The sequence below is a fragment of the Miniopterus schreibersii genome (assembly GCF_964146895.1).
Source record: "Miniopterus schreibersii genome assembly, chromosome: 11".
Taxonomy (NCBI): Eukaryota; Metazoa; Chordata; class Mammalia; order Chiroptera; family Miniopteridae; genus Miniopterus; species Miniopterus schreibersii.
This window is the reverse complement of record NC_138111.1, coordinates 13,955,438-13,977,378: the sequence shown is the minus strand read 5'-3', so window position 1 is coordinate 13,977,378 and position 21,941 is coordinate 13,955,438. Positions and strand designations below refer to the sequence as shown.

General features: G+C 45.7%; 1 protein-coding gene across 1 annotated transcript in view; it reads left to right on the top strand.

Annotated features, from left to right (window-relative positions):
* Nucleotides 1–21,941, top strand: part of BRINP1 (BMP/retinoic acid inducible neural specific 1) — a 145,629-nt gene that overhangs the window by 70,631 nt on the left and 53,057 nt on the right. The window contains exon 3 of the mRNA XM_081151561.1: nt 16,677–16,867. Within this exon, the coding sequence (XP_081007687.1) occupies nt 16,677–16,867 (191 nt within the window). The remainder of the gene's footprint in view (nt 1–16,676; nt 16,868–21,941) is intronic.

The following is a 21,941-nucleotide window of genomic DNA, read 5'->3' as shown; positions in this document are numbered from 1 at the left end:
TGCTGCTAGCTGCTAGGACTGTGCTCAGGGAGCACAGCGCCCGAAGCCCCTACTGCAGGTGTGATTTCAGCTTCTGCTCTTTGCGGGGCTTTGGGGGCAGGAACGTCCTATGCATCTTCTCCCAGGTCCACCTTCTCAGACCTGACAACTACCTGCAAGCACAGAGGACCTACACAACAGGCCTCAGCTCAGGTTACTTTGGTTTTTACTCATAAACGTGAGCAAATATAACAGAAGTGCAGACTGAAGGAGAGAGGGAGCTAGAGCAGGAGCAACTTCAAGGAGAAGCGTCTGCCTCTGCGATGTGGCCGCCCAGGCCCAGGCCCAGGCCCAGGCCCGTTGGGCCACCGGGGAAGCCAGTCTTTCATGTTTGTTGCTGGAGCAGGAAATGGTGCGGAAAGAAAATGTCTGGAAGTAGCAAGTCCGACCCACACAGGGCCTGCGTCCCAGTCGGGCTGCCCCTTTGTGCCTGGGTAGCTGGCTTCCCTCTCCTGGGAGCTGGCTTGTCAGGACTTGCAGGTGGTGTCCCGGAGGCGTTTCCACAGCAGACTGAGAAGTGATGGATTTTATCTGCTTTTACGAATTCAGCACAGGCCACTCTCACACTCCCTCCAACATGGACAGCCCAGATCAGCCCCCCAACAGGATGTCACTTTGAAGTGCAATATATATAATTACCTTTAAAAGTAACTTTTAACTTTTGGTTTTGAAAAAATATTTTAAAAATGTTTCCATAAAAGTCAAAAATTTTTAAAATTTTTTTAAAGGAAAATCAACAACTATATGCTCTTTACCTAGGTTTGAGATTCATTAATGTTTTGCTATATCTGCTGTCTTTTTCTGTCTCCTTTTTCCTCTCTCTCTTTTTCTCTGTGTCCCTCTCTCCTCTGAAATAATGGAAATGCAGATATCATGCCTTCCTACCATAGTTTAGCACACATCTTCTAGTAGTAATAAGGCATGCATAAATAATAAATAAATTTATTAATATAAATAATGCATCCTATAAATAATAAATACCTAAATTTCATAATAAAATAATTATACCAGCAAAACCCCTTAGAAAATTAACAGTAGTTCTAAAATACAATCTAATAACTAGTATATATTTATTTAAATATCCACAATATTCTTGCAGAATCAGAGTTCATACATTGCTTTTTTTTTTTTTTTGTCTCTCTAATCTCTTTTGGTATAAAATTGCCCACACCAGCCTTTATTTGTGATTTTTTTGTAATGGCATTGACTTCAGGGGAAATCCAGAGCAATATTTACAGTGTTCCCATTCTGGATCAGTCTGATTGTTTCCTTGTGGTGTTAACTTGCCCCTCTGTCCCCCGTATTTCTTATAAACTGGAAGTGAGGTCTAGACTCTTGATTAGATTCAGTATATCCATTTTGGCCTGAATACTTCATGAGTGGCATAATGAGTCTTTCAGCCTGTATGGCTGGGGCTCTTCCATCTTCTCTCATGACATCACCTCTCCCACCGTGCGTAGGCCACTGGACACAGACACTTTGGGCATTTGGGGTGTCCCTGAAGTGGCTCCCAAAGAGTGAATGAGTGGATCCTACCCTAGAAGAAGAGATGCTCAAGTTCCCAGACTGTAAATAAATCTTTGGCATCTCTGTGGCCCTAACTACCGGTCCATCCCCTTGCTCACCCACCAGTGCTGCACGTCCATATCTACTGAACGTATAATCTTGACAGCTCTGCCTTCAGCGGAACATGCTTGTTCCACCATAGGAATTCTCAGCATGGATTCCCATTGATCCTTCTGGACGTAGGGGGCACCCTGCCCACCAATTCTTGTACTGAGGCCAAGCTCCGGGGATGGTGCCATAGACAGAGCAGTCCTGGTGGTCCCTGATATTACAGAGCTTAGACTTTAGCTTTCTCTACTGGATTCAATTCCTTGAGAAGGGGGATTGGTCTTTTTGACTTCTATGTTCCTAGCACACAGCAAAGAGCTTGCTGGGCAAGTCATATTGGCCACCCTCTGGACCAGCCATATCAACGCCATCTCTAGTGCAGTTCCCATTGAATAGTAGGCATTTATTATTTGGTTGAATGCCTCTTCACTCAGACCATTTTTGAAAGTGAGTGTATGTGTATGTGGGGGTGAAGGTGTCGATAATATTTCCTGCTTGAACCTCTCCCAAATCCAAATTTCTGTACCCAACTGCACACTGGACATTTCACCCAGATGTTAGACATCTCAACTATATTGCATCCAAACCTGTACTTCTGACTGCCCTTCCCTAGTACCGGCCAAGTCTGCCCTTCCTATAGCTTTCCCATCTCAGTTAATGGCAGATCCATATTTCCAGTTGCTCAAGCCAAAAACCTTTTTACTCCTCCCTGATTTCCTTTGTTCTCTCGCCTCCCTCATCTAATCCATTAGCAAATTCTATTTTTACCTCCTTGAAAATATAAATCCAGAATTTGGCCATGCCTTCTCTCCTCTCCTGGGCAGTTCATGGACCACCCTGGATTACGGCAGAAGCCTCCTGCACAGCTTCACTGCTCCTCTCTTCCTCATTCTATTCTCAGCGTGGAATGATCTTTGTAAAACATCATGTCACTTATTTAGCTCAATGCCCTGCGATAGCTCCCCATTCATTTCAGAATAAAAACCGACGTCCTCACAGTGGTCAAGAAGGTCTTACACGGTCAGACCCCTGTTTTCTCTCTGACATTCCCTCCCACTGCTCCTGCCCCTCAGTCACTGCTCTCTAGTCGCCAGGACTCCTGGTGTTCCCTCCGCTTGGAAAGCTCTTCCACCAGATGTCAAAATACAGAGCTCACTCCCCACCTCCTTCAGGTCTTTTCTCAGCCACACACTGAACCTGACCATCCTTTTTGAAATTGTACCCCCTTCGGCCTGCACTTCCAATCTCCCTTACCCTGCTCCACTTTTCTTTTTTTCTATATTATTCATCACTTTCTATTTTACTTGCTTTAAACACATTATTTTTTGTCTGTTGAATCCCGCTAGAAAAGAAGTTCCACACCTGTGACTGTTTTGTTCATTGATATATCTCAGGTGCTCAGAATAGCGTCTGGCACATAATCAGTATTTACGGAATGAATGTATGTGTGAATGAATGAATGAATGAATGAAGAATTCAGTGAATGAATGAATGGCGAGGCAAAGAGGAGAGAGCAGAGAATTCAAAGCCACATGTACCCGGAGCCATGTTGTCTACAGAGCTTCACTGTCTACATTTTAAAAATGGAATAAGTGAAAACGTCTACACATAGGACAGCTTGGGGATTAAATGGAAGCATTTGAAATGTGCTTTGCAAGCTGGAAAGCATTGTATAAATGTTAGCTTCAAAGGGGCAGGCGGGGGAGAACAGAAAGAAACCACGAAGGAGGAGTGACCAGCTTGGGCTTATGTGGGCAAACTCCTACCGGAGGCACTGAAGGGGATAAGACACGAAGTGGAAGGAACTCGGGCTAAAAATGCCTTATGCCCCTGGGAAGGGGAGGGTGATTCATCTTGTAAGCGTTTACAAGGAGTTTGGAAATTGCAAGTCACTGCACTCAGACTGGAACTGGTATTGATAATTTCACAGTGTTTGATGGGGTCAATCCCCACATGTAAAAGAATTGCCATCCAGGGTCATGAGCGGTTCAGGTGCCTGCCTGGGGAATGCAGAGGAGGGGAGGGTAATGATTAGAATGTAATACCCTTTATGATCACCTCTATGTGGCCAGCCGTTTACATCCAATTTGTCTAACAGGAAACCTGTGGAGGAAGGACCTTTATGATCCTCATGGCGCAGGAAACAATCCAGAAAAATCTGTGACTGGTACAGAGCCACCAGCTGATTAGAAGCAGTCTTGGGACTTGAACGCCAGTCTGCCTTGGTTCCCCGGCCTGTCCTCTTTCTACCCGATGTTACTGTCTCTCATATTTTGCGTTAAGATGGAGGTGTTAGGGAAGTTCCCATAAATGAAGTAAGATCCTGTTTTTGTCTTGATGGGTGGGATTTGGACAGGTGAATTCTTTCATGTGTTCAAGAGATACTGATTGAGCACCTACTAAGTGTTGGGCACAGCTAATAAGCTCATGCAATGAACCATCCAGTGAATAAGGCAATGTTTTTACCTTCCTGGAGTTTATATTGTAGTAGGTGAAAGGGCTGAGGCCTGGAGAGTATATGGAGAAAGATACTAAAATGTAAACAAATGGCTAAAATAATTGCAGATAATGACATGATTGTCATTATCTGGATAGTAGGATGGGTACTAGTCTAGTTTTGGTGGTCAGAGATTGCCTGTCTGAGCTAGAGACTTGCCGTTTTGAATGATGAGGGGGCAGCATTGCAGAGATCTAGGGAAGTGCGCCTCCTGCAGGCTACAAAGGCCCTGAAAACCAAGACATCCAAGCCCCTTTGAGGACTGGACAAGGCCACTGTGGCTGGGGTGCAGTTAATGGGAAAATGGAGAAGATGAAGTTGGAGAGGTATGTAGAGGTCAGTACATATAAGCCATGGTAGAGAGTTTTGGTTTTACGTTAATTAGAATACTTTCCTTACTCAACTTCTCTTTCACTGACCCTCCTTATTGACTTGGAATTCCTTCTCAGTGCCTTTGCTGGATCTTTCTCTTTTCAATTTCTAGATATTGGAGCACTGGGCCTCAGTCCTCGGGCCTCTTTTCTCCATACTCATATTTTGAAAATCTCATCTACTCTTATTTGTTCTCATGGCCTCTTAGGACCTATCCTGACAATTCACATTTATATTCCCGGCTTAGACCAATCCCCAGAACTCCAGATTCATATACTCAACTATATAATAGCCTTCTTAACTCTGTCATATCAAAGTCAGAATTCTTGGTTTCTCCTTTCTAAAGTGCTCTTCTGCCAATGGTTCCGGCTTCATTTAATGGCATCACTATTGACCCAGTTTTTGCTCCCCAAGCCCAAAGCCTTCAAGATTTGTCTCTGGCTTCCACATCCCACATCAGCAAATCCTATAGGTTTTACGTATAAAATTATTATCATCTTGACTACCACCACCCTCATTCAAGCCACCATCAGCTGCTGTCTGGGCCACCGCAGTGGCCACCTGATGCCCTCCCAGCCTTCACTTGTGTGCCATCCCTACCTTCAGCTCTTCTCCACAAAGCAGCCAGAAGGATCTTCTGAAACCGACTCAAATTCTGTCATCCCTCCCAGACTTCTCCAGGGGCTTTTCACCACCCTTAATACAAAATCCAAAGTCCTCATCATGGTTTATCGGGACCTACTTCAGATAGTCCCTGCCCCCTGAACCTACCTCTCTAAATTCACCTTCTTGTCATTTTTCAAATACTCTAAGTTTATTTACAGCATTGAACACTTTGAGGTTGCTTTTCCCTTGCCTGGGGCAGATCTAGATCTCCCCTATCTCATTCAGGTCTGCGGTCATGTCTCTCCTCATTGGAGAAGCTCCCACTGCCCCCATCTGAATTGGACCCTCTCCATCCCTGTTAATATTCCGTTTTCTTACCTAGTTTTGTTTTCCTGTGGGACTTAGCATTGCCTGGCATTTCATTGCATATTCATCGGTGTGTTTATTGACTGGCTCTCCTGCTGGAATATGTTTGCCAGGGGCCACAATTTGTCCCTCTCACTGCTGTACCTGCCTCCTTTAGAAGACCACCTTGAGCATCGTAGGTGCTCCAGAGTTGGTGGACTGAGTGACACATGGAAAGTCATGGAGCCAACTGAGCATGAAAGCGCCATGGCCATTCCTTCCTTAGATATTTCAGAACCCACTCTGTGCCAGCCTTCAGACAGATGCTGAGGATGCCCAGAACAAGCTACCTTTTTAATCCTCACGCAGAATGCGTCATGTAGCGGGAACGGAAAGCAGTAAACAGGCCATTTTCGCACAAGGCAATACACTCTTTAATAAGGGAAGTAGAAAGTGCTGTCTGCGAGTAAGAATGAATCAGCAGAAGCAGGGGAGATTTTTCAACAGGTAGGAAAGCCTGGAGGTCAGAGTGGGTTTGTACACTTGATGGAGTTCAGTAAAACAATAAAAACACACTCTGTACCTGCTGGGGCCAGGGGAAGATTAGGTGTCACAAAGAAGCCAGAGGGTCCTGGGCAAGACAGGTCATGGAAGGCATTGCACTCAGAATTGAGTGCTTTGGGCTATATTTTAGGTAGTGGCTTGTCTCTGAAAGTTCATAAAAATGTAAGGAAAAGGTGAAGGTGGGTGCTGCTTGCTATGAATAGGTCCACAGAGCAGTTCAGTTTGAGCAGAGTGAGGCTGTGGTAATAGAGGAAGGAGCTGGAAATTTGAAGCTCAACTCTGGTCACGGGGAATCTTGAATAGGAATTGTGTAGACAGTGGAGATTCATTGACGGCTGCCCAACAAGGTGCAGGAGGTGTCATGAGCCAAGCCCTACTCTGAGACGAGAATTCTGGCTGTGATATTGAGGAGAATTGTAGGGTTGTCAAGGTGGAAACAGGGGAACCAGGTGGGCGGCATTTGCACCTCCATGTGTCTTGGCTAAGAACCTTGTTTTATTAAATCATATAAGAATCCTTTCCTGCAGATCCTTGGACTTATTAGATGTGCTACTGACTGGAAAAGGGAAAAGTGAAAGCACTAGGGTGTTCAGGATTAATTCCAAACCTCCTCACTCCTGAGGCTTAAATTGCCACCTTTATCTACACATGGAACAGGATACAGTCATAAATAGAAATAGGAAGTCACTGAAGACTTGGGCAACTGGAAACAGAGTCCTAAGGTAACTTGCCAGATTCCAGGGGCTGAGCGTTGGCAGTGGAACAATCTGATTGTGGGGGTTTCTAAAAACACGAGCTTCTTAATGCTGGAAAGGAGATGTCTATTCATAAACTCACACTGCCTTGATTTATTTAAGAATTATTTATTGGGCACTTTACTAGAACTGAGCAAAATGGATCTAGCCTCTGCCCCGTGGAGGTTACTGTGTGGTGGAGGGAAGGCCAGTGCAATCATCACACAAGAGCATAATTGCCAGGTACATTCAGTGGTTCGGGGCCATTGAAATGCCCTTATGCCCAAGAACAGTGAAATTTGCTAGTTGTTTCTGGCGACACCAAAAAGGAGGAACTGAAGGACCATTTGATGGAGAGGAACCATTTCTATGTGCCCTAGAAGAAAGACTAGAGTTAGAATTGAGATTCGGGGGGAGCCGTGGGACGGACCGTGGGGCTGACATCTCTCAGTGTGTTCTGGAGTATCAGCCAACCAACCAGAGCTAAAAACAGGGAAGCAGGTGCTCTCTCCCGTAGCTGCCACCTGTCACTTGGTGTGGCCTGTGCGACACTAACACACCGGTCAGCGCGTGCAAGTTTACAATGGCTGGTTCCTGCCTGAGACAGTTCCAGTTTACCTGCGCGCTCAGAAGACAGTTCATAGTGTTCCATACACATCTCTCTTTCCTGAAACTCACCGGTCCTCCTAGTCAGTAAGTACAGCCACAGCCACACTGTCCAACCACCGCGCGGGTCCTGAGTTCCTCCTACAAGCACCTCTGTCCATCAGTTACTCAAACTCCGCTTCTGTATCTTCGTTCAGGGGGCTCCCTACTTCCCAGGGCATCCGCCCTCTCCTGAGTAGTTCTGACAGTCAGAAGGAGCTCGCTGTATTGAGTGGGGCTTGGCCTTTCTGTCAGTGACTCCCAGTCCCCCTAATTCTAGCTCTCGGAGCCATGTGTTCATGGCATCACAACTCACCGGGCTGTAACGGAAAATTGGTGCCATATTTCTTCTTCTTGTGGTGTTTGGACAACCAAAGACCTCTGAAAATGCCTTTGGTGCCCCAGATGGTATCTTTCATCATTACGTATACTAAATCAATTACCTTGTTTAATCATAAAATTATAAATTCTACTTGAAACATGTTTATTTTCATAATCAGGTGTGATCCTGGCAATTTTTGATCAGTTTCTTCTAATTTATGTTTTAAATAGGGACTTTTTTTTAGGCTCCAAGGTGCTCCAAGCAGGCTGTGTGGGAAAACAGCCTTATTTTCGAATTTCCTTTGGCCCAGAAGTTTTCAGATATTTTAGGGCAAGGAAGTCCTTTTGTTAAAATACACTTACACAGAATTTACTGACCTACTTTTTGAGTTGTACAATCTATAAATCTTTGATCTATCACCCTTGAATATGCCCTTAGAATACATTATTTGATGGACTAGATCAATGGGATAAATGAGGGTCAGCAAACTTTTTCTGTAAAGGGCTAGATAGTACATGTTTTAGACTTGGTGGGCCCCATGGTCTTTGTTGCAGCGATTCTACTCGGCCACTGTAGTGTGAGAGTATCCGTAGCCAATACATAAACAAATTCAGTGACTGTGTTCCAGTAAAAACATATTTACAGAACAGTGGGACAGAGTTGGTCTGTGGGCCTACAGTTTGCCGACCCCCTGAGTTCAACCATTTTTGAGAACTTTGATACATTTAGGTAATGAATGACCTTAGATCCCCATTTTTCGACATAGGACCAGAAGGTCGGTGAATGTCTATTGAATGAGCTGAAGAAAAAGATGATATTCCTTGCCCAACCGGGCACCGTTCAGCGGTTGAGCGTTGACCTAGGATCCAGGAGATCGGGGTTTGATTCCCGGTCAGGGCACATGCCCAGGCTGTGGGCTCGATCCCCAGTCGGGGGCCTGCAGGAGGCAGCTGATCAATGATGACTCTCTCATCATTGATGTTTCTCTCTCTCTCTCCCTCTCCCCTCTTCTCTCTAAAATCAATAAAGAGATATTAAAAAAAAAGATATTCCTTAACTAGTTGTGAGCAGTTAGGGGAGCTTTCTCCATAAGGAAACCAAAAAAGAACCTAAGTAGGAATGTGGATTTGGGGGAGGCTCAGAGATGTCGGCACATTGGCTAATTCTAAAGTATTCTAATAAGAAAGAATTGGCAATTAAATGTAGCATTCCTTTCTGGGGAAAAAGTGGTTCATTTCTCTCTTAAAGAGATGTGCCGTGGCAGCGGGAAGCGAGCCGAGGTCTGCGTGGGTACGAACCGGAGTTTAAAACCAGCTCTGCCGCTGACAGCTGTGTGTCCCTGGGAATATCATCTCCCCTCTCAGGGTCTCCGGGTTTCCACCCGAAGATTGAAAGCAGTACGAAGACATTCTCTCTGGTCCCTCGGAGCTCTCAGATTTTGTGATCTGAAAGAGAGAATTCATATAATTGCAATGTTTAATGGGATTTATGATAATTGGAAAATAATTGCTGCTCCCAACTTTTATTAATCTATATTTAGTTACGATCATGCTTTCACAATAGATGCCTTGGAAATGAGCAGAGACACGTCGAGTCAACAGAATTTTAAATATTTTATTTATATGCAGTTTGTGTAATCCCTGGAGCCCACGGGCATATTAAGATTAGTTAAAATACCCATTAAAAGTTATGTGTTATGCTACAAACTCCCCTTTTGGAACGCCTTGCCAGAGGATAAATAGGAAACATTTATTGAGTAGCTACTACGACTAGATTAATTGCATTCATTATGCTTACTCCTTCCAGCAACCCTTCCAGGTAAGTTCTAGGATTCCTGTTGCTCAGAGAGGCTGAGCAGCCTGCAAAGGGTCACTCAGCTAATGAGTGGCCTTCTGCTAGGATTCAAAGTCAGGCCTTCGGACTTTAGTCTCAGCTCCTCCCACAGTGCCAGGTCTTCGGGAAAGGACCTGTTGTGTGTCTCCCTTCCAGGTGCACTGGGAACAAGTGCAGAGCACAGGAGGTGCTCCCTGCAGGGCCGATGGGGAGAGTTGACACCTGTCCTCCGCTGGATGCTGAGGCTTGGCTGGAGCGGGCAGGGAGGGCCCAGGCAGAGAAGCAGGGAATCGGAGTTTTTGCCGCAGCTCTGGCGTGGGTTTGCCATGTGTCCTTCAGGGGCCTGGGCCTCAGTTTCCCCTGCTTCCGATACTCCCCATCTTCCAGGTTGTCAGGAAGATGATGTATGTGATGACAGCTCTGTAAAGGACCAGGTGCAATGTGGACCCCACAACCTCGAGGTAATAGGATAGGACAGTGGATCGGGATGGAGAAAGTGAATCTGAGATTCTAGCCCCTCTTCCCCCTGATGGTGCTGCAGCCTTGGGCAAGTCCCTTTCTCTCTCTGTGCCTCAGTTTCCTCATTTGCGAAATGGCTGTGATGTCCTCCTCGGACGATCACTCCAAGCCCTGCCATCTGGCGGTTTGGATTCCATCTGACAAGGCAGCGAGGCAGCTCCGCCGACTGCGGGCATCCCAGGGAACTCCTGCCACTCCTGGACCATAAAGCCAGTCCATTCCCAGCCGCTTTTCCCGGGCTGAATTCCCATGACCCCATAGTGGCTCCTGTCCTCAGGAACGAGGCTCCATGAAGAGCCCCATTTGCTCTTCTGAAAATGGCCCATTTATAGGAAAGTTGGGTAGTTCCGAGTGCGCTTGAGTGTGTCTGTTTCCCTCCTCAAGCCTCTACTCACCGAGAAGCTGGGGGCTCTGTTCCAGACCCTTCCCCGGATGAGTTGCCCCCACTTCTGTGCCCTTAATTTTCACCAGAGCCTTCAGAACTCTGCCTTGGGCAGGTGGCGACTTATGTGAGCACGCTTTGGAAAACGGAAAGGCTTATATACGTATTGTAAGCAAGGATTATTTTATTCTCTAAAGTTAAGGCAATGTCTCGTGATTAAATTACAATTATTCATAAGCATGTTTCAGAGACAGTTTCTCTTTCCCTCATCCCCCTGAGGTCAAAACGCCGCAGGTTCCCTTGGCTCTCACTTACGCCCTGGGGCACGGAGGCGGGAGATGCGGTGGGGACGCTGCTTGCTAAGATGCCTCATTTCCATGTCACGTCTGCCCTTGGGTTCACCTTTCCCCAGCAGTCACATGGGGAGACTGGAACAGCAGGCCAGAGAAAGATCCCCCCCACTCCCTCTCTCTGTCTCTCTGCCCTTCTCTCTTCCTCTCTCCCCCTCTCTCCTCACTAGCCTCCTCTGTGACTCCCCTCCTTCACCTCTGGGGATAATTTGCTGCTAACAACAGCAGGAGTGGTTCTAGACTCTCACCCCCAGCCCTCGATACTCAGAGACTTTTTAATTCCACTTCCAAATGATTAGTTAATGCAGCCAGTGGGATAAGCTGCCCAGGAGTAAACAAACGCAAACATCCTATAACCGTAATCAGTCATGCTTTCAATAAACGTTTATGGGGTCCACAGTGTCTATAAACTGTTCTAGAATGTACCCTTGGATTAAGTCAGGCCACTGGAGAACTACATATTTAAGCTGTAATCTGTAATATGTTGACTCTCATGGAGTTGCTTTACTGAACAGTGCTTTGGCATATGCACAAGGCTCTACTGAGCCCATCAAACAATGGGGTGTTGTTGAAGATGCCCCCTACCGGCATCCATTACATCCATCTCTTTATGTGAAACCATGGGAGATCCTTGTGTCCTATCATAGCATCCAGGACAGCTGTGTTTCTACAGCAACTTTGAACAACTGCCTTGTTATCTTCTTGACTATATGGCTTCTTTGGATGGATTTCTCTTTTTCCATTGGCTGCAAGGAAGCTCAGAGACATTTGTAGTCCATTTCTATCAAGTGTTCAGGACATTATAGAATTAATTTTGTGTGCTAATCTTAACCCAACATTCATTTCATTTTTCTCTTTATTTTTTTTTCACTTTTCTGTACATTTAAGTTTGTGTGGAATACGTGTTTTTGAGAATCACTTTCAATTATTTCTGTTATGAGATCAGATTTAATTAAAAAAACAAGCTGCAAAACATGCTCTTTAAAGAAGAGGAAAGTCACCCTTAACTTCACTTGTCATTAGTGGCCTCAATTATGTAGGAAACAGTGCAGGACACTCACATCTATCCAGCTCTCACGCTGGAGGTGCTCTCCTCGCAGCCCTGAGAAGTAGAAATTGTCATCCCCCATTTTTCACGAGGAAACAAAAAAGGAAAAATTAAGCAATAGAAACATTGTCATAAATGTGCCCTGTGCAAATAATAAAAAAAATACTTCCAGCAGCTTACAATTGTTTGTACCCTGTTGCAATTTACAAAGGAGTTTTCCGACCACTATTTTATTTAACTCAACACAATTTGGGGAGATGCATGTTTTTGGTCTTCATAGCATCTATGAGGAAATAAACTTGGAGGGAGTTTATAAACTATTGGTCTATTTCTTAAATTCAGACTCACTACTTTTAACACACATCACAAGATTCAAATCCCGCCTATCCCGAAAGGTCTACGTACTGATGACATTTGAAAGATCCTGATTGCTTCCTCTCGCGTCCCACTCTCCACCCGCTGTCATCCAGCTTCCCATTGTAGCCTCTCATGTGATAATACTGATAATAACTTTAATGCTAGCATTTTATTGAGGGCTTACTATGTTCTAGGTACTGACTGTGCTTCATGAATTAATATACTTCTAAGCCCATGCCCTAAGGTAGATATGCTTCCCCTGGATTGCATCCACATTTTATAGACTGTACACAAACTTGTCTTCCATCTCACAGCTAATTGGTGGCAGAGTTGGGTTTTAACCCAAGATTTCTACCTTGAGAGCCTAGGCTGGGAGATACAGAGCAGAAGATCATGGGATACACCAGCTTATTTCCCAAGGGCACAGAGCCGGTTCTCCTGCCTGTCTTACCGTCTTTTCTCCTTCAGTGGCCCCCAGTGTGTGTGTGTGTGTGTGTGTGTGGAGAGCAGGGGGTCAGTCAAGAGGATGAGTGAGCATTCCTATACATGCAGTGAAGGCTGAGCTTTGGACTTACGATCCTCTCTCCAGCCTCATCTTAAATCCTGCCACCCTGGCCCCAGTCTGCATCCACCCTCCGCCTCTGTCACCACCAGCCTCCCATCTTCTGCTCCCTCAGTGGGATGGGCCTTGCTGCAGCCACCCCATGCCTCCCATCTAGGATGCTTTTTTAATCTCAGTCTAATTGGTTTGCCTGTCTTGCTGGGATGCTTAATTGGGCATAAGCATATTCCACGGATCCTGTGCCTTTGTGAGTTCTGCCATCTCCTCCAAGGGGAATTTGCTTGCGCTGTGGGCTCAGAATGAAAGATATGTTTTATGTTGTGCTCAATTCACTGAGAACTTACATGAAATTGTTCCTGGGCCAGCAGAGCAGTTAGGCAATATGACAAGCAAGACTTTCTCACTCTCTTTTCTTTTTTACTTCTTTTTTTAAGGCGGCACGTCGCATTCAAAAGGGCACTGTCCTGGAGTCCCGAGCTGGGCTCTGATTTCAGCCCTGTCAGTCTCTTTTATGTGATCTTGGGCAGATAACTTAATATCTTTGAAATTCAGTTTTCCCATCCATGAGTTGAGTGAGTTAAATTTGGTGTTTTCTATGAAAGGCGCCAGTGATGCTTTTAGAACTGGGGTCACACTCCCTATGGGCCAAATCCAGCCTGCCATCTGCTTTTGTAAATAAAGTTTTATTGGAACACAGCCAGGCTCACTTATGTATGCACTGTTTATGGTAGCAAAACCAAAATATTTACTGTATGGCCCTTTACAGAAAACAAGACTGCCTGCTCCTTGTTTAGAACACAAGTCAGATTGGGTCATTGTTCAAAACCTTGTTTTGACTTTCTATATTACTTATAATTTAAAAATAAAAAAATATTTACCAAATCTAACATAGCCTTGGAGATCTTTTGATTCCATATTTTGAGGGTTTCTTTCCTATCACTATTTCTTTGGTCTCATCTCATCTACTCATCTACTCATCTAGACCTGTCCCATCGATGCTCCCCGAACCTAGCAAACACAGTTCTACCTCAGGACCTTGGCACCTGCAGTTTCTTCTTCCGAGATCACTTTTCTGCCCAGTGGCTCCATGATCTCGTCTTCATTTCCTTCAAGTCTCTTCTTAAATGTCATCAAATCAGGAAGGCTTTTCCTGGCCACGTATATAAAACCCCACCATCCCCCCACCTCTGGACATCCTGACCTCCTTCTTCTGCTTTGTTCGTCTTCATGACATGTATCTCCCCTGACATGTTACATATTTGTCCCTTTGTTATCTGTCCACTCTCACCTGCATGCATGCTCCTTGATAGCAGGGCTTTTATTTGTTTACTGCTGTATCTTCTAATCTGGAAAAATAATAGGGGTTCAGATTTTGAAAACCTAAATCAATCGTTTCAGCTCTCATGTTGTTTGATTCTACTTCTGAATGGACCTGGGCACTGTAAAGCCCTCTCACATAAGTGCATTTTGGTAAAGAGTATACAGTTGTAGAATCCTGTGACTATTACAGTCTTCGCTCTAACATCCCGATGACATCACAGTCACGTGAATTCATTCTGTGAAAGGTTTTAGTCTGGATTGTTGGCCAGTAAGAACAGGGTTTATAGATGGAAATCTATTAACAAGCCTTTGTCACGTGGTCCCCGGCCACCTGTCTCTACCTCTTATTATTTTATACATCCATGCACACGTGTGCGCGCTCACACACACACACGACTGCTGCTCACACATAGGCATCCCTCCCTCCCCAACTGTCCTGTCCTCTCTCATCCCCCTGCATTTTGCACACAGGGCTCATTCTTCCTGAAACGTTCTTTCACTTTCCATATCCAAATCCCACGTTCCCGCCAAGATTCAACCTGCACAGGAGAACTCTTTCACATCTGTGCTCCCACCGCAGCCCCTCCTCCCCGCCGGGTCGGGGACCCTCCTGTCTGACTGACGTGACCATTGCACCTAGCACACCTAGTGACATAGCTTTCCTCAGCATCCCCTTTCCTCCAGGGGCTGGAGTTCCTTAGGCAGGGACTCCATCGGCAGTGTGGACACGCAGTGCCTGGCTCGGGGCCAGTGCTTCATAACACGGCCCAGTGCCTGGGCCCTTCCCAAGAGCCCGGCACTGCTCAGCGGGCCGTGCACCCCCTCTCCTAGGCCTTCCGTCCACCCCAGGGAGGAGAGGGGCCCCAGTGTTTCCAGGGAAGCGACACAGACAGCAGGCCCGGGGTGTGTAGCTGGTGCATATCAGGAAACCTAAGGAGGCTGCTAAAAAACAACCAAAGGAACTGTGTCGTGGGCTCGTAATGTTGTGGTAGAGGCAATATTCCTTTGTGTCAGTCCTGGTTCTGCCATGGTTTTTATATCTACCTCTCCACAACTACATTACAAGAGTGATTTAAGAATCAGTGTACCGTGTGTGAGGTACTGAGCTCACTTTATTTAAAATTTGAACCATGTTATGAATTGTGGACTTCTAGAAATCCCTTCGGCAGACATAGAGCGCAAGCTCTGAGGCTTGGAAAGGTACCCGGTGTGAAAGCTTTTGCAGGCCCAGCCTCCTCTGCACCAGGTCAGGCTCCGCCACTGAGTTACCTGGGCGCACCCGGCGGGATCCCCACCCCGCTCTGCCCCTTCTGGCTCCGGCCCGTCCTTCATTTGTCTCTCCCACCTTGCGGCGGGAGAGAGAGACCCTTTCATTAAACCCCGGTTCCCGTCATTTATCTAAGCTGACCTTACATTCCTCTTGGCTGGTGTGTTTTTCTCCAGGGACCTGGAGCTTGTAACTCAGGCAGGTTGGAGAGCTGGTTGTTCCGGGGGAACTTGGTCATTGGTGGGAACGGAGGTCATTGCTGAAGCGAAAGGAGCCTGACCCAAGGCCCCTTAAATTCCTGCTGGTATTCAGTGTGCAAGTGCCTGGTCCCTCATCCAGGAACCTGTGGTGATTTCCGTGCCTGGGAATTTGTGAGGAAATCATGTTATGAAGCTATCTTTCACACTGAATTAGTGCCTAGCAGTTTCCAAAGGCATTTTCACACCCTGTGCTTCATGGAACCTGTGCTTCAGCAATAGGAAATAAATAATATTATTTGGATGTTTTACATGAGGAAAGGTAGGTCCAGAGAAGTGACATGCTCTTCCCAAGGTCATACCACACAGTTTGCAAGAGGCAGAGTGAGAGCCTGAGTCGGACTCCCAAGTTCAGTGCTGTCTGGTCTTGACCCACTCTGTCATTAGTGGGGGGAGAATTGAACCCCCCCACACGCACACAATCTTCAGGACACAGCTTAATATCTTCCAAATTGCAGTTGCTCGATGAATTCATGTTAAAATTTTGAACTAAACGAGGCTCTGGGCTTGTTATTTGATTTTGTAATGGTCTTAGAACAGGTCTCCATTTGCTTTGTGCCTTAGATCTTGTCCATGGTTACACAGTCTGCCTTCCTCTGTCCGTCCCTTCTTTCCTTGCATCCATCAATTTTGTATTTATTTGTCCAGCTAACATTCTTATGACTCCTACCATGTAACATGTACCGTGTACCTAGGAAGATTCCATCTCTGTGGTGTCATTCACAGTCTAGGGAGAGAGATGGATAATATGAGACAACAGTGATCTTTGGAAATAAATAAATATTATTTATTTCCTATTGACACTCTGTAAGTAACATGAGAACATGACTGTGTCTATCTGGTTTTCCAAAGTCTCCCAGTGATGAGAAGTGTGTTCAATAAATATTTGTTGGCTGAACAGGATTGAGAGCTCCAGCTCTAAGTACCACTTGACAAATATGAAAAATAATTGTGGTCGCTCTCTCACGTAGAGGGATGGATGGCTGGGCAGACTTGGGGTGCAGGTGGAAAGTTGAAGAGTCTCACTCCTCTCTCCTGCCCAGGGAGTTTGCCCGTTGGAAGGTGAGGAACACAGCCATCGAGAGGAGAGACCTGGTCCGTCATCCAGTGCCCCTCATGCCGGAGTTTCAAAGGAGCATCCGCCTGCTTGGCAGGAGACCCACCACTCAGCAGTTCATCGATACCATCATCAAAAAGTACGGCACCCACCTCCTCATCTCCGCCACCTTGGGAGGTAGGTCAGCAGCCACTGGGCTGTAGCCTTGTCATGACTTTGGGTCTGGGACGGAGGGGAGGGCCGGACGCCCTGGGATCAAAGCTGAATTAATGTCTCTGCCATGGCATATCACTCCCATGTTTATATTGCCACAGAAGCCAAACTGTCCTGGTTCTGTGATTGCCCCAGAGCAATTGATTCTGTTCTCCGGACAGTCCTCTGACTTGACAGCTTTACTGACTTCCGTGGAACCATGGCTTCACCTTGGAATTAGCTCAGTTTGTTGGGAATGCGTAATTTGGCTGTTGTATTTGTTCCTTTTGGAATGTCGTCTAATCTGGGGAAATCATTAAAATTCAGATGCTGTTTAGAGAATTGCCTCTGTTAATTTAAGTGTGCTTGAGAGATTGATAACTTGAGGTAAGCATTTTACAAAGGGGGTGTCATTAGCATATGCTGTGGGCTTGGTTCCTGCGCAGGCAGACTAGAGGGCAGACTGGCTGCGCCACTCCACTCAGCCTTGCCCATCCCTCCCACCAAGTCCCAGGGGTCTTCAAGGGCACAAGGAGCAGAGGAGAGGGTGAGGGAGCAAAGAAATAAAAAAAAGGGAGGGGCTGGTAGAGACGAGTGCATGCAGGTGCCTGTGGGTCTTGCCTGCGTGCATCATTTTATATTATAAGCTACAATCCCTCGGTCATCAGTTTTCTTCTGACACAGTGACCAGGTCCACCTGAGTTTAAGAAAACCCCCTTGGTGGTAGGGCACCGTGCCACTACTCAGAGAGCTGCTAAGTGGCATTTGGCTATGGCTTAGGGCAGCTAAATAAGGTCGGTATATTGACAGGGCAGGCTGGGTGGATTGAGGTGCAGTTAGTTATACTAGATAATCTTCCTCCTCAAAGGGAGGGTGAGCCCCAGGAGCTGAAGCAGGTCATACACACTGCAGGGAGGGAGTGGCTGTCCAGGCGGACAGGAGCGGGCCGGGGAAGGAGGGAGCACACCGTGTACATTTTCAGGAAGGTCGGACTAGGAAGTTGATGGTGTGAGGGACATGGATTGGTCTGGCAAACTCATTCATTCTTATAATAATAGCTACTACTTATTGAGTATTTGCCCATAGCTGGCATTGTGCATTGTCTTTAGTTCTCAAAATCTGCACATTAAGTCAAATTATCTGCATTTTATAGATAAAGAAGCTGAAACTCAGAAGAGGTATGGCTAGTAAGTGGCAGAGCTAAAGTCTGTTTTGTTTTTTAAAAATTCAGTGTGTTTAAACAAAACCAGAAAACTTAAACTTAGTTTTTAATTTAGGGCTTTCAGTCCACAAAGCCTGCATTAGTTTTTGCCCCAACATCAATCCTGTCTTTAACCAACTAATCCATCCACCAACCCACCCATTCCCAAAACAACCAGCCAGCTTGTATTTGTGGCTTGTTGCTAGTCAGAGATTAGGTGACATTGGACTTTGAATGTTAAGTCATGGAGTATAAAGTCTATTCTCTTGTAAAGGGAAAATGAAACCACTTCTACGTGGAGTGTTGCATTAACCTGGATCCTTTCCTTTGAACTTCTCCCACTTCCCATTTTACCTGAAAAATAAAATTGTTGCCACCAATTCAGTTCTTCCATTAGAGGCTATGTTCTGTCCGAGTCTCTGGAAAACCCAAATAACAAAGACCTTCCTTGTGCAGTGAAATATATTTTTAATTTTCCAAGGCAAGGTGGTGAATTATTCACAGAGCCTTGTTCCTCTCCTGTTTTCACAGCACAGCATTTTAAAATATGCAAAGCTTTGGAGTGAGTTCTGGTGTTGGACAGCAGGCCCTAGATTGTTGTTCCCCCAATGTGGGGGACTGGGAGGACGAGAGGGAAAGATTGACTCTTGATTGAACACAATGTGCCAGAAACCCTGCGAGGTCCTCCTCACATCATCATTTCATTCATTCGTTCATTCATGGGAAAATGTTTCTTAAGATCCTCGTGCAGAGGGAAAGAAAGGAGGTGGTAAGCTCTAGTGAACGAAAGGGCAGGCTCTGGGCTTTGATTAACCGAGTTCCCATCTCGCCTCCCTCTCCTCACAGGGTTTGTGTCACCTTGGCAAGTTACTCTTTCTCTAAGCCTTGGTTTGCCCTCTTATAAGTGGAAATAACTATAATAAACTATAATGCTTCCTTAATTTATACTGTGAGGATTCAATAAAATGATGCATCAAAACTGCTCAGTGCAGTGTTTTGCACCTAACAAACTGTTGCTCTTATTATTGCTAGTATTGTTGTTAGCCCTGGCCAGTTTTCTCAGTGGTTAGAGCATCGGCCCATGGACTGAAAGGTCCCAGGTTCGATTCCAACCAAGGGCACTTACCTCAGTGCAGGAGGCAAGCAATCGATGTGTCTCTCTTACATCAATGTTTCTCTCTCTCTCTCTCTTCCACTCTCTCTGAAAAGCAATGGAAAAAATACCCTTGGGTGACGATTAAAAACACATATATATTATTACTGTTATTATTCAGTGGGGCTCAGGAACTTCAGGACTCAGGATTAAAACCCATTCCTACTGCTCACTAGGTGAATGGGAGACATTGAACAATTCATTTTCCTGTCTGGATCTGAATTTTCCTGTCTAAATAGAAGGAAGTGAAGAAAATTTTATTCACTATAATTTTTCCTAAGGAGCACGCTGTGTTCGTTTAGGAGAAATGCTTTGATAAGCTGTTTGAGGTGTCAGGTGAGTTCCTAAGGGTATACTCAGACAACAACGGCCATCCGTAAACTGTCACATGTGGGACAAGTAAATGCATTTGGATGGCTCCCGAGGGAGAAGAAAGTGGAAGAGAAGGGAGTGAGAAAGAAGTGGAGGCGACGGGAGGGCTGACAACTAAGACTAATCCATGGGATCCTCACAGTTTTGCTGAGATCTATTAAGCTCCTAAAATGCTTGGTATTTGTGGGTTTCCTATGGAAGGTGGTGAAAGGAAATTTAGGGGTCTAGGGTGACATGCAGGAATACCAATTTCCCTTAGTCTCTCAAAAGATCTTTTTTGGGCCCAGAGGACGCCCCCTGGAGCCTGGGTATCTGTGTGATCTGCATGATAAGCTTGCAGCATGCATAGACGGGTGTGTGCACATGTCTCCCTGTGCTTGGATATAAGTGAGCCTGTGCGTGGACTTACCTGCACACTCAGTGTACACACGCTCACTCACTGGGCTTATGCATATGGATGCAGTATCCACATATGTGAATATATGTGAGCTTGTACATGTCTGTAAATGTGTGCATATTGCAGGAATGCCTTCTTACGTGTGAGGTTTCATGTTTTTGCATTTGTGTGTAAGTTTATGTGTTTATCCATTATTTCCCACCCTGCATTTTGGGTTATCTCCCCTTGGCTAAGAGGAAAGCTGAGAATAAAGTCACAGGGACTCAGAAGGAAAGGATCAGGGCTGCCCCAAAGGCCTACAGATCAGACACCCCCATCCCCCATCTGGAAGTAGCATCCCCCATTGACTCAAAATGTCAGATGATCAGCTTCCCCCCAACCCCCATCCCTGTGTGGCTGAGTCCACTTTGTTCCCCTCGGAAAGTCCTGCTGCAGAGAGAGAGGCAAAGGCCCCGGAGGACAGGGCCCAGGAAAGGCCTCTGCGGGTGAAGAGGCAATTTGCAGCAATGCCCTAATGGGAAAGCCACTCTAAACAGAACATTCTCTTAATAAACACAAAATTAAGTCTTAATAATGCAGCGAGAAGCCCATTAACCCCTCTTGATCTAAGGTTTGCTTCCGCCAGTCCTCAGTCCAGAGGGACTGGGCTGATTTCACCTCCTTTTTCACGGGCCCCTTAGAGTGCCTGAGCTGACTCCTGCAATATTTATTTCCTCTGCCACGTGCCTCTAACTTCTAGCATATTCGGTTATTTAATCATTTACCTTTCCATCCATCTATCTCTTCATCTACTCAGTCAATCATCTATCCACCCACCCATCCATCAACCTATCCATCTATCCTTCAAATCATAACAGAATACCCGCTCTTCATCTGACTCAGGAGAAGCAGGCCGAGTCCTGTTCCCCCACCCCTGAGAGCAAGTCTAGTTGTATCTAAAGTCATTTTTAAGCCAGATCTATTCGGATTGCTATGGTGTTCAAAGGATGCAAGGTCATGTCCTCTTGGGTAACCGGTGAAGCCTTCACGGGAGACTGTAAACACGAGTGTTATTCTCAACTCAAATCTCGGTACAGGAGACCCAGAGATTAATTGTGGTGATGATGAATCTTCTTACTGGGAGATTTCAGTCAAGTAATCGAGGCAGATATGACAATCACATAGGACAAATACCATGATCATTTGTTAAGCACATAATACATACCCTTATTGTGCTAGGTAATGACAATGAAATGAGGAAAGACTCACATACTCTGACGTCACAGTGCTTCTCCTCTAGGGAAGGAGACAGCTGTCAAATGAGCAATCACCAGAAAATGTGATAGGTGATGTATGGCAGAAATAAGAGACTATGGGAGCACATGGTTAGAGTTCTTAACCAATTTAAGAGTGGAGGATTCAGGGAAGACTTCTCAGAGGAGGTGTTATCTTGGGTGACACTTAAAGGATTAGTAGAAGTAAGCAGGAGAAAAGCAGAAGAGCGGACTCCCAACAATGAGAGAAAGTGAGGTGCATTTTTGCAGGCTAGAGCACACCTAGAGAGTGGCAAGGGAGACAGCAGGAGAGACCAGATCAGCGGGGCCCCATGTCCCTCATTAGCAACAGGGAGGCAGGCACCCTTCTTCTGGCTGCATCTCACCCTGTGCATCCCTGTACCTGATTTATTATTTATTTATTTAATTAAATTTATCTTTATTGTTGGAAGTATTATAAATGTCCCTTTTTTCCCCTCATTAATCCCCTCCACTCTGTATCCACCTCACTCCCAGGCCTTCCCCATAACAATGTCTGTGTCCATGGGTTATGCTTATATAACTTCTTTGATTAATCTCTCTCTACCCACTCCCCTACCCCCACCTTCCCTCTGAGATCCCTTAATCTGTTCCATGCATCTGTGTCTCTGGATCCATTTTGTTCACCAGTTTATGTTTATTAC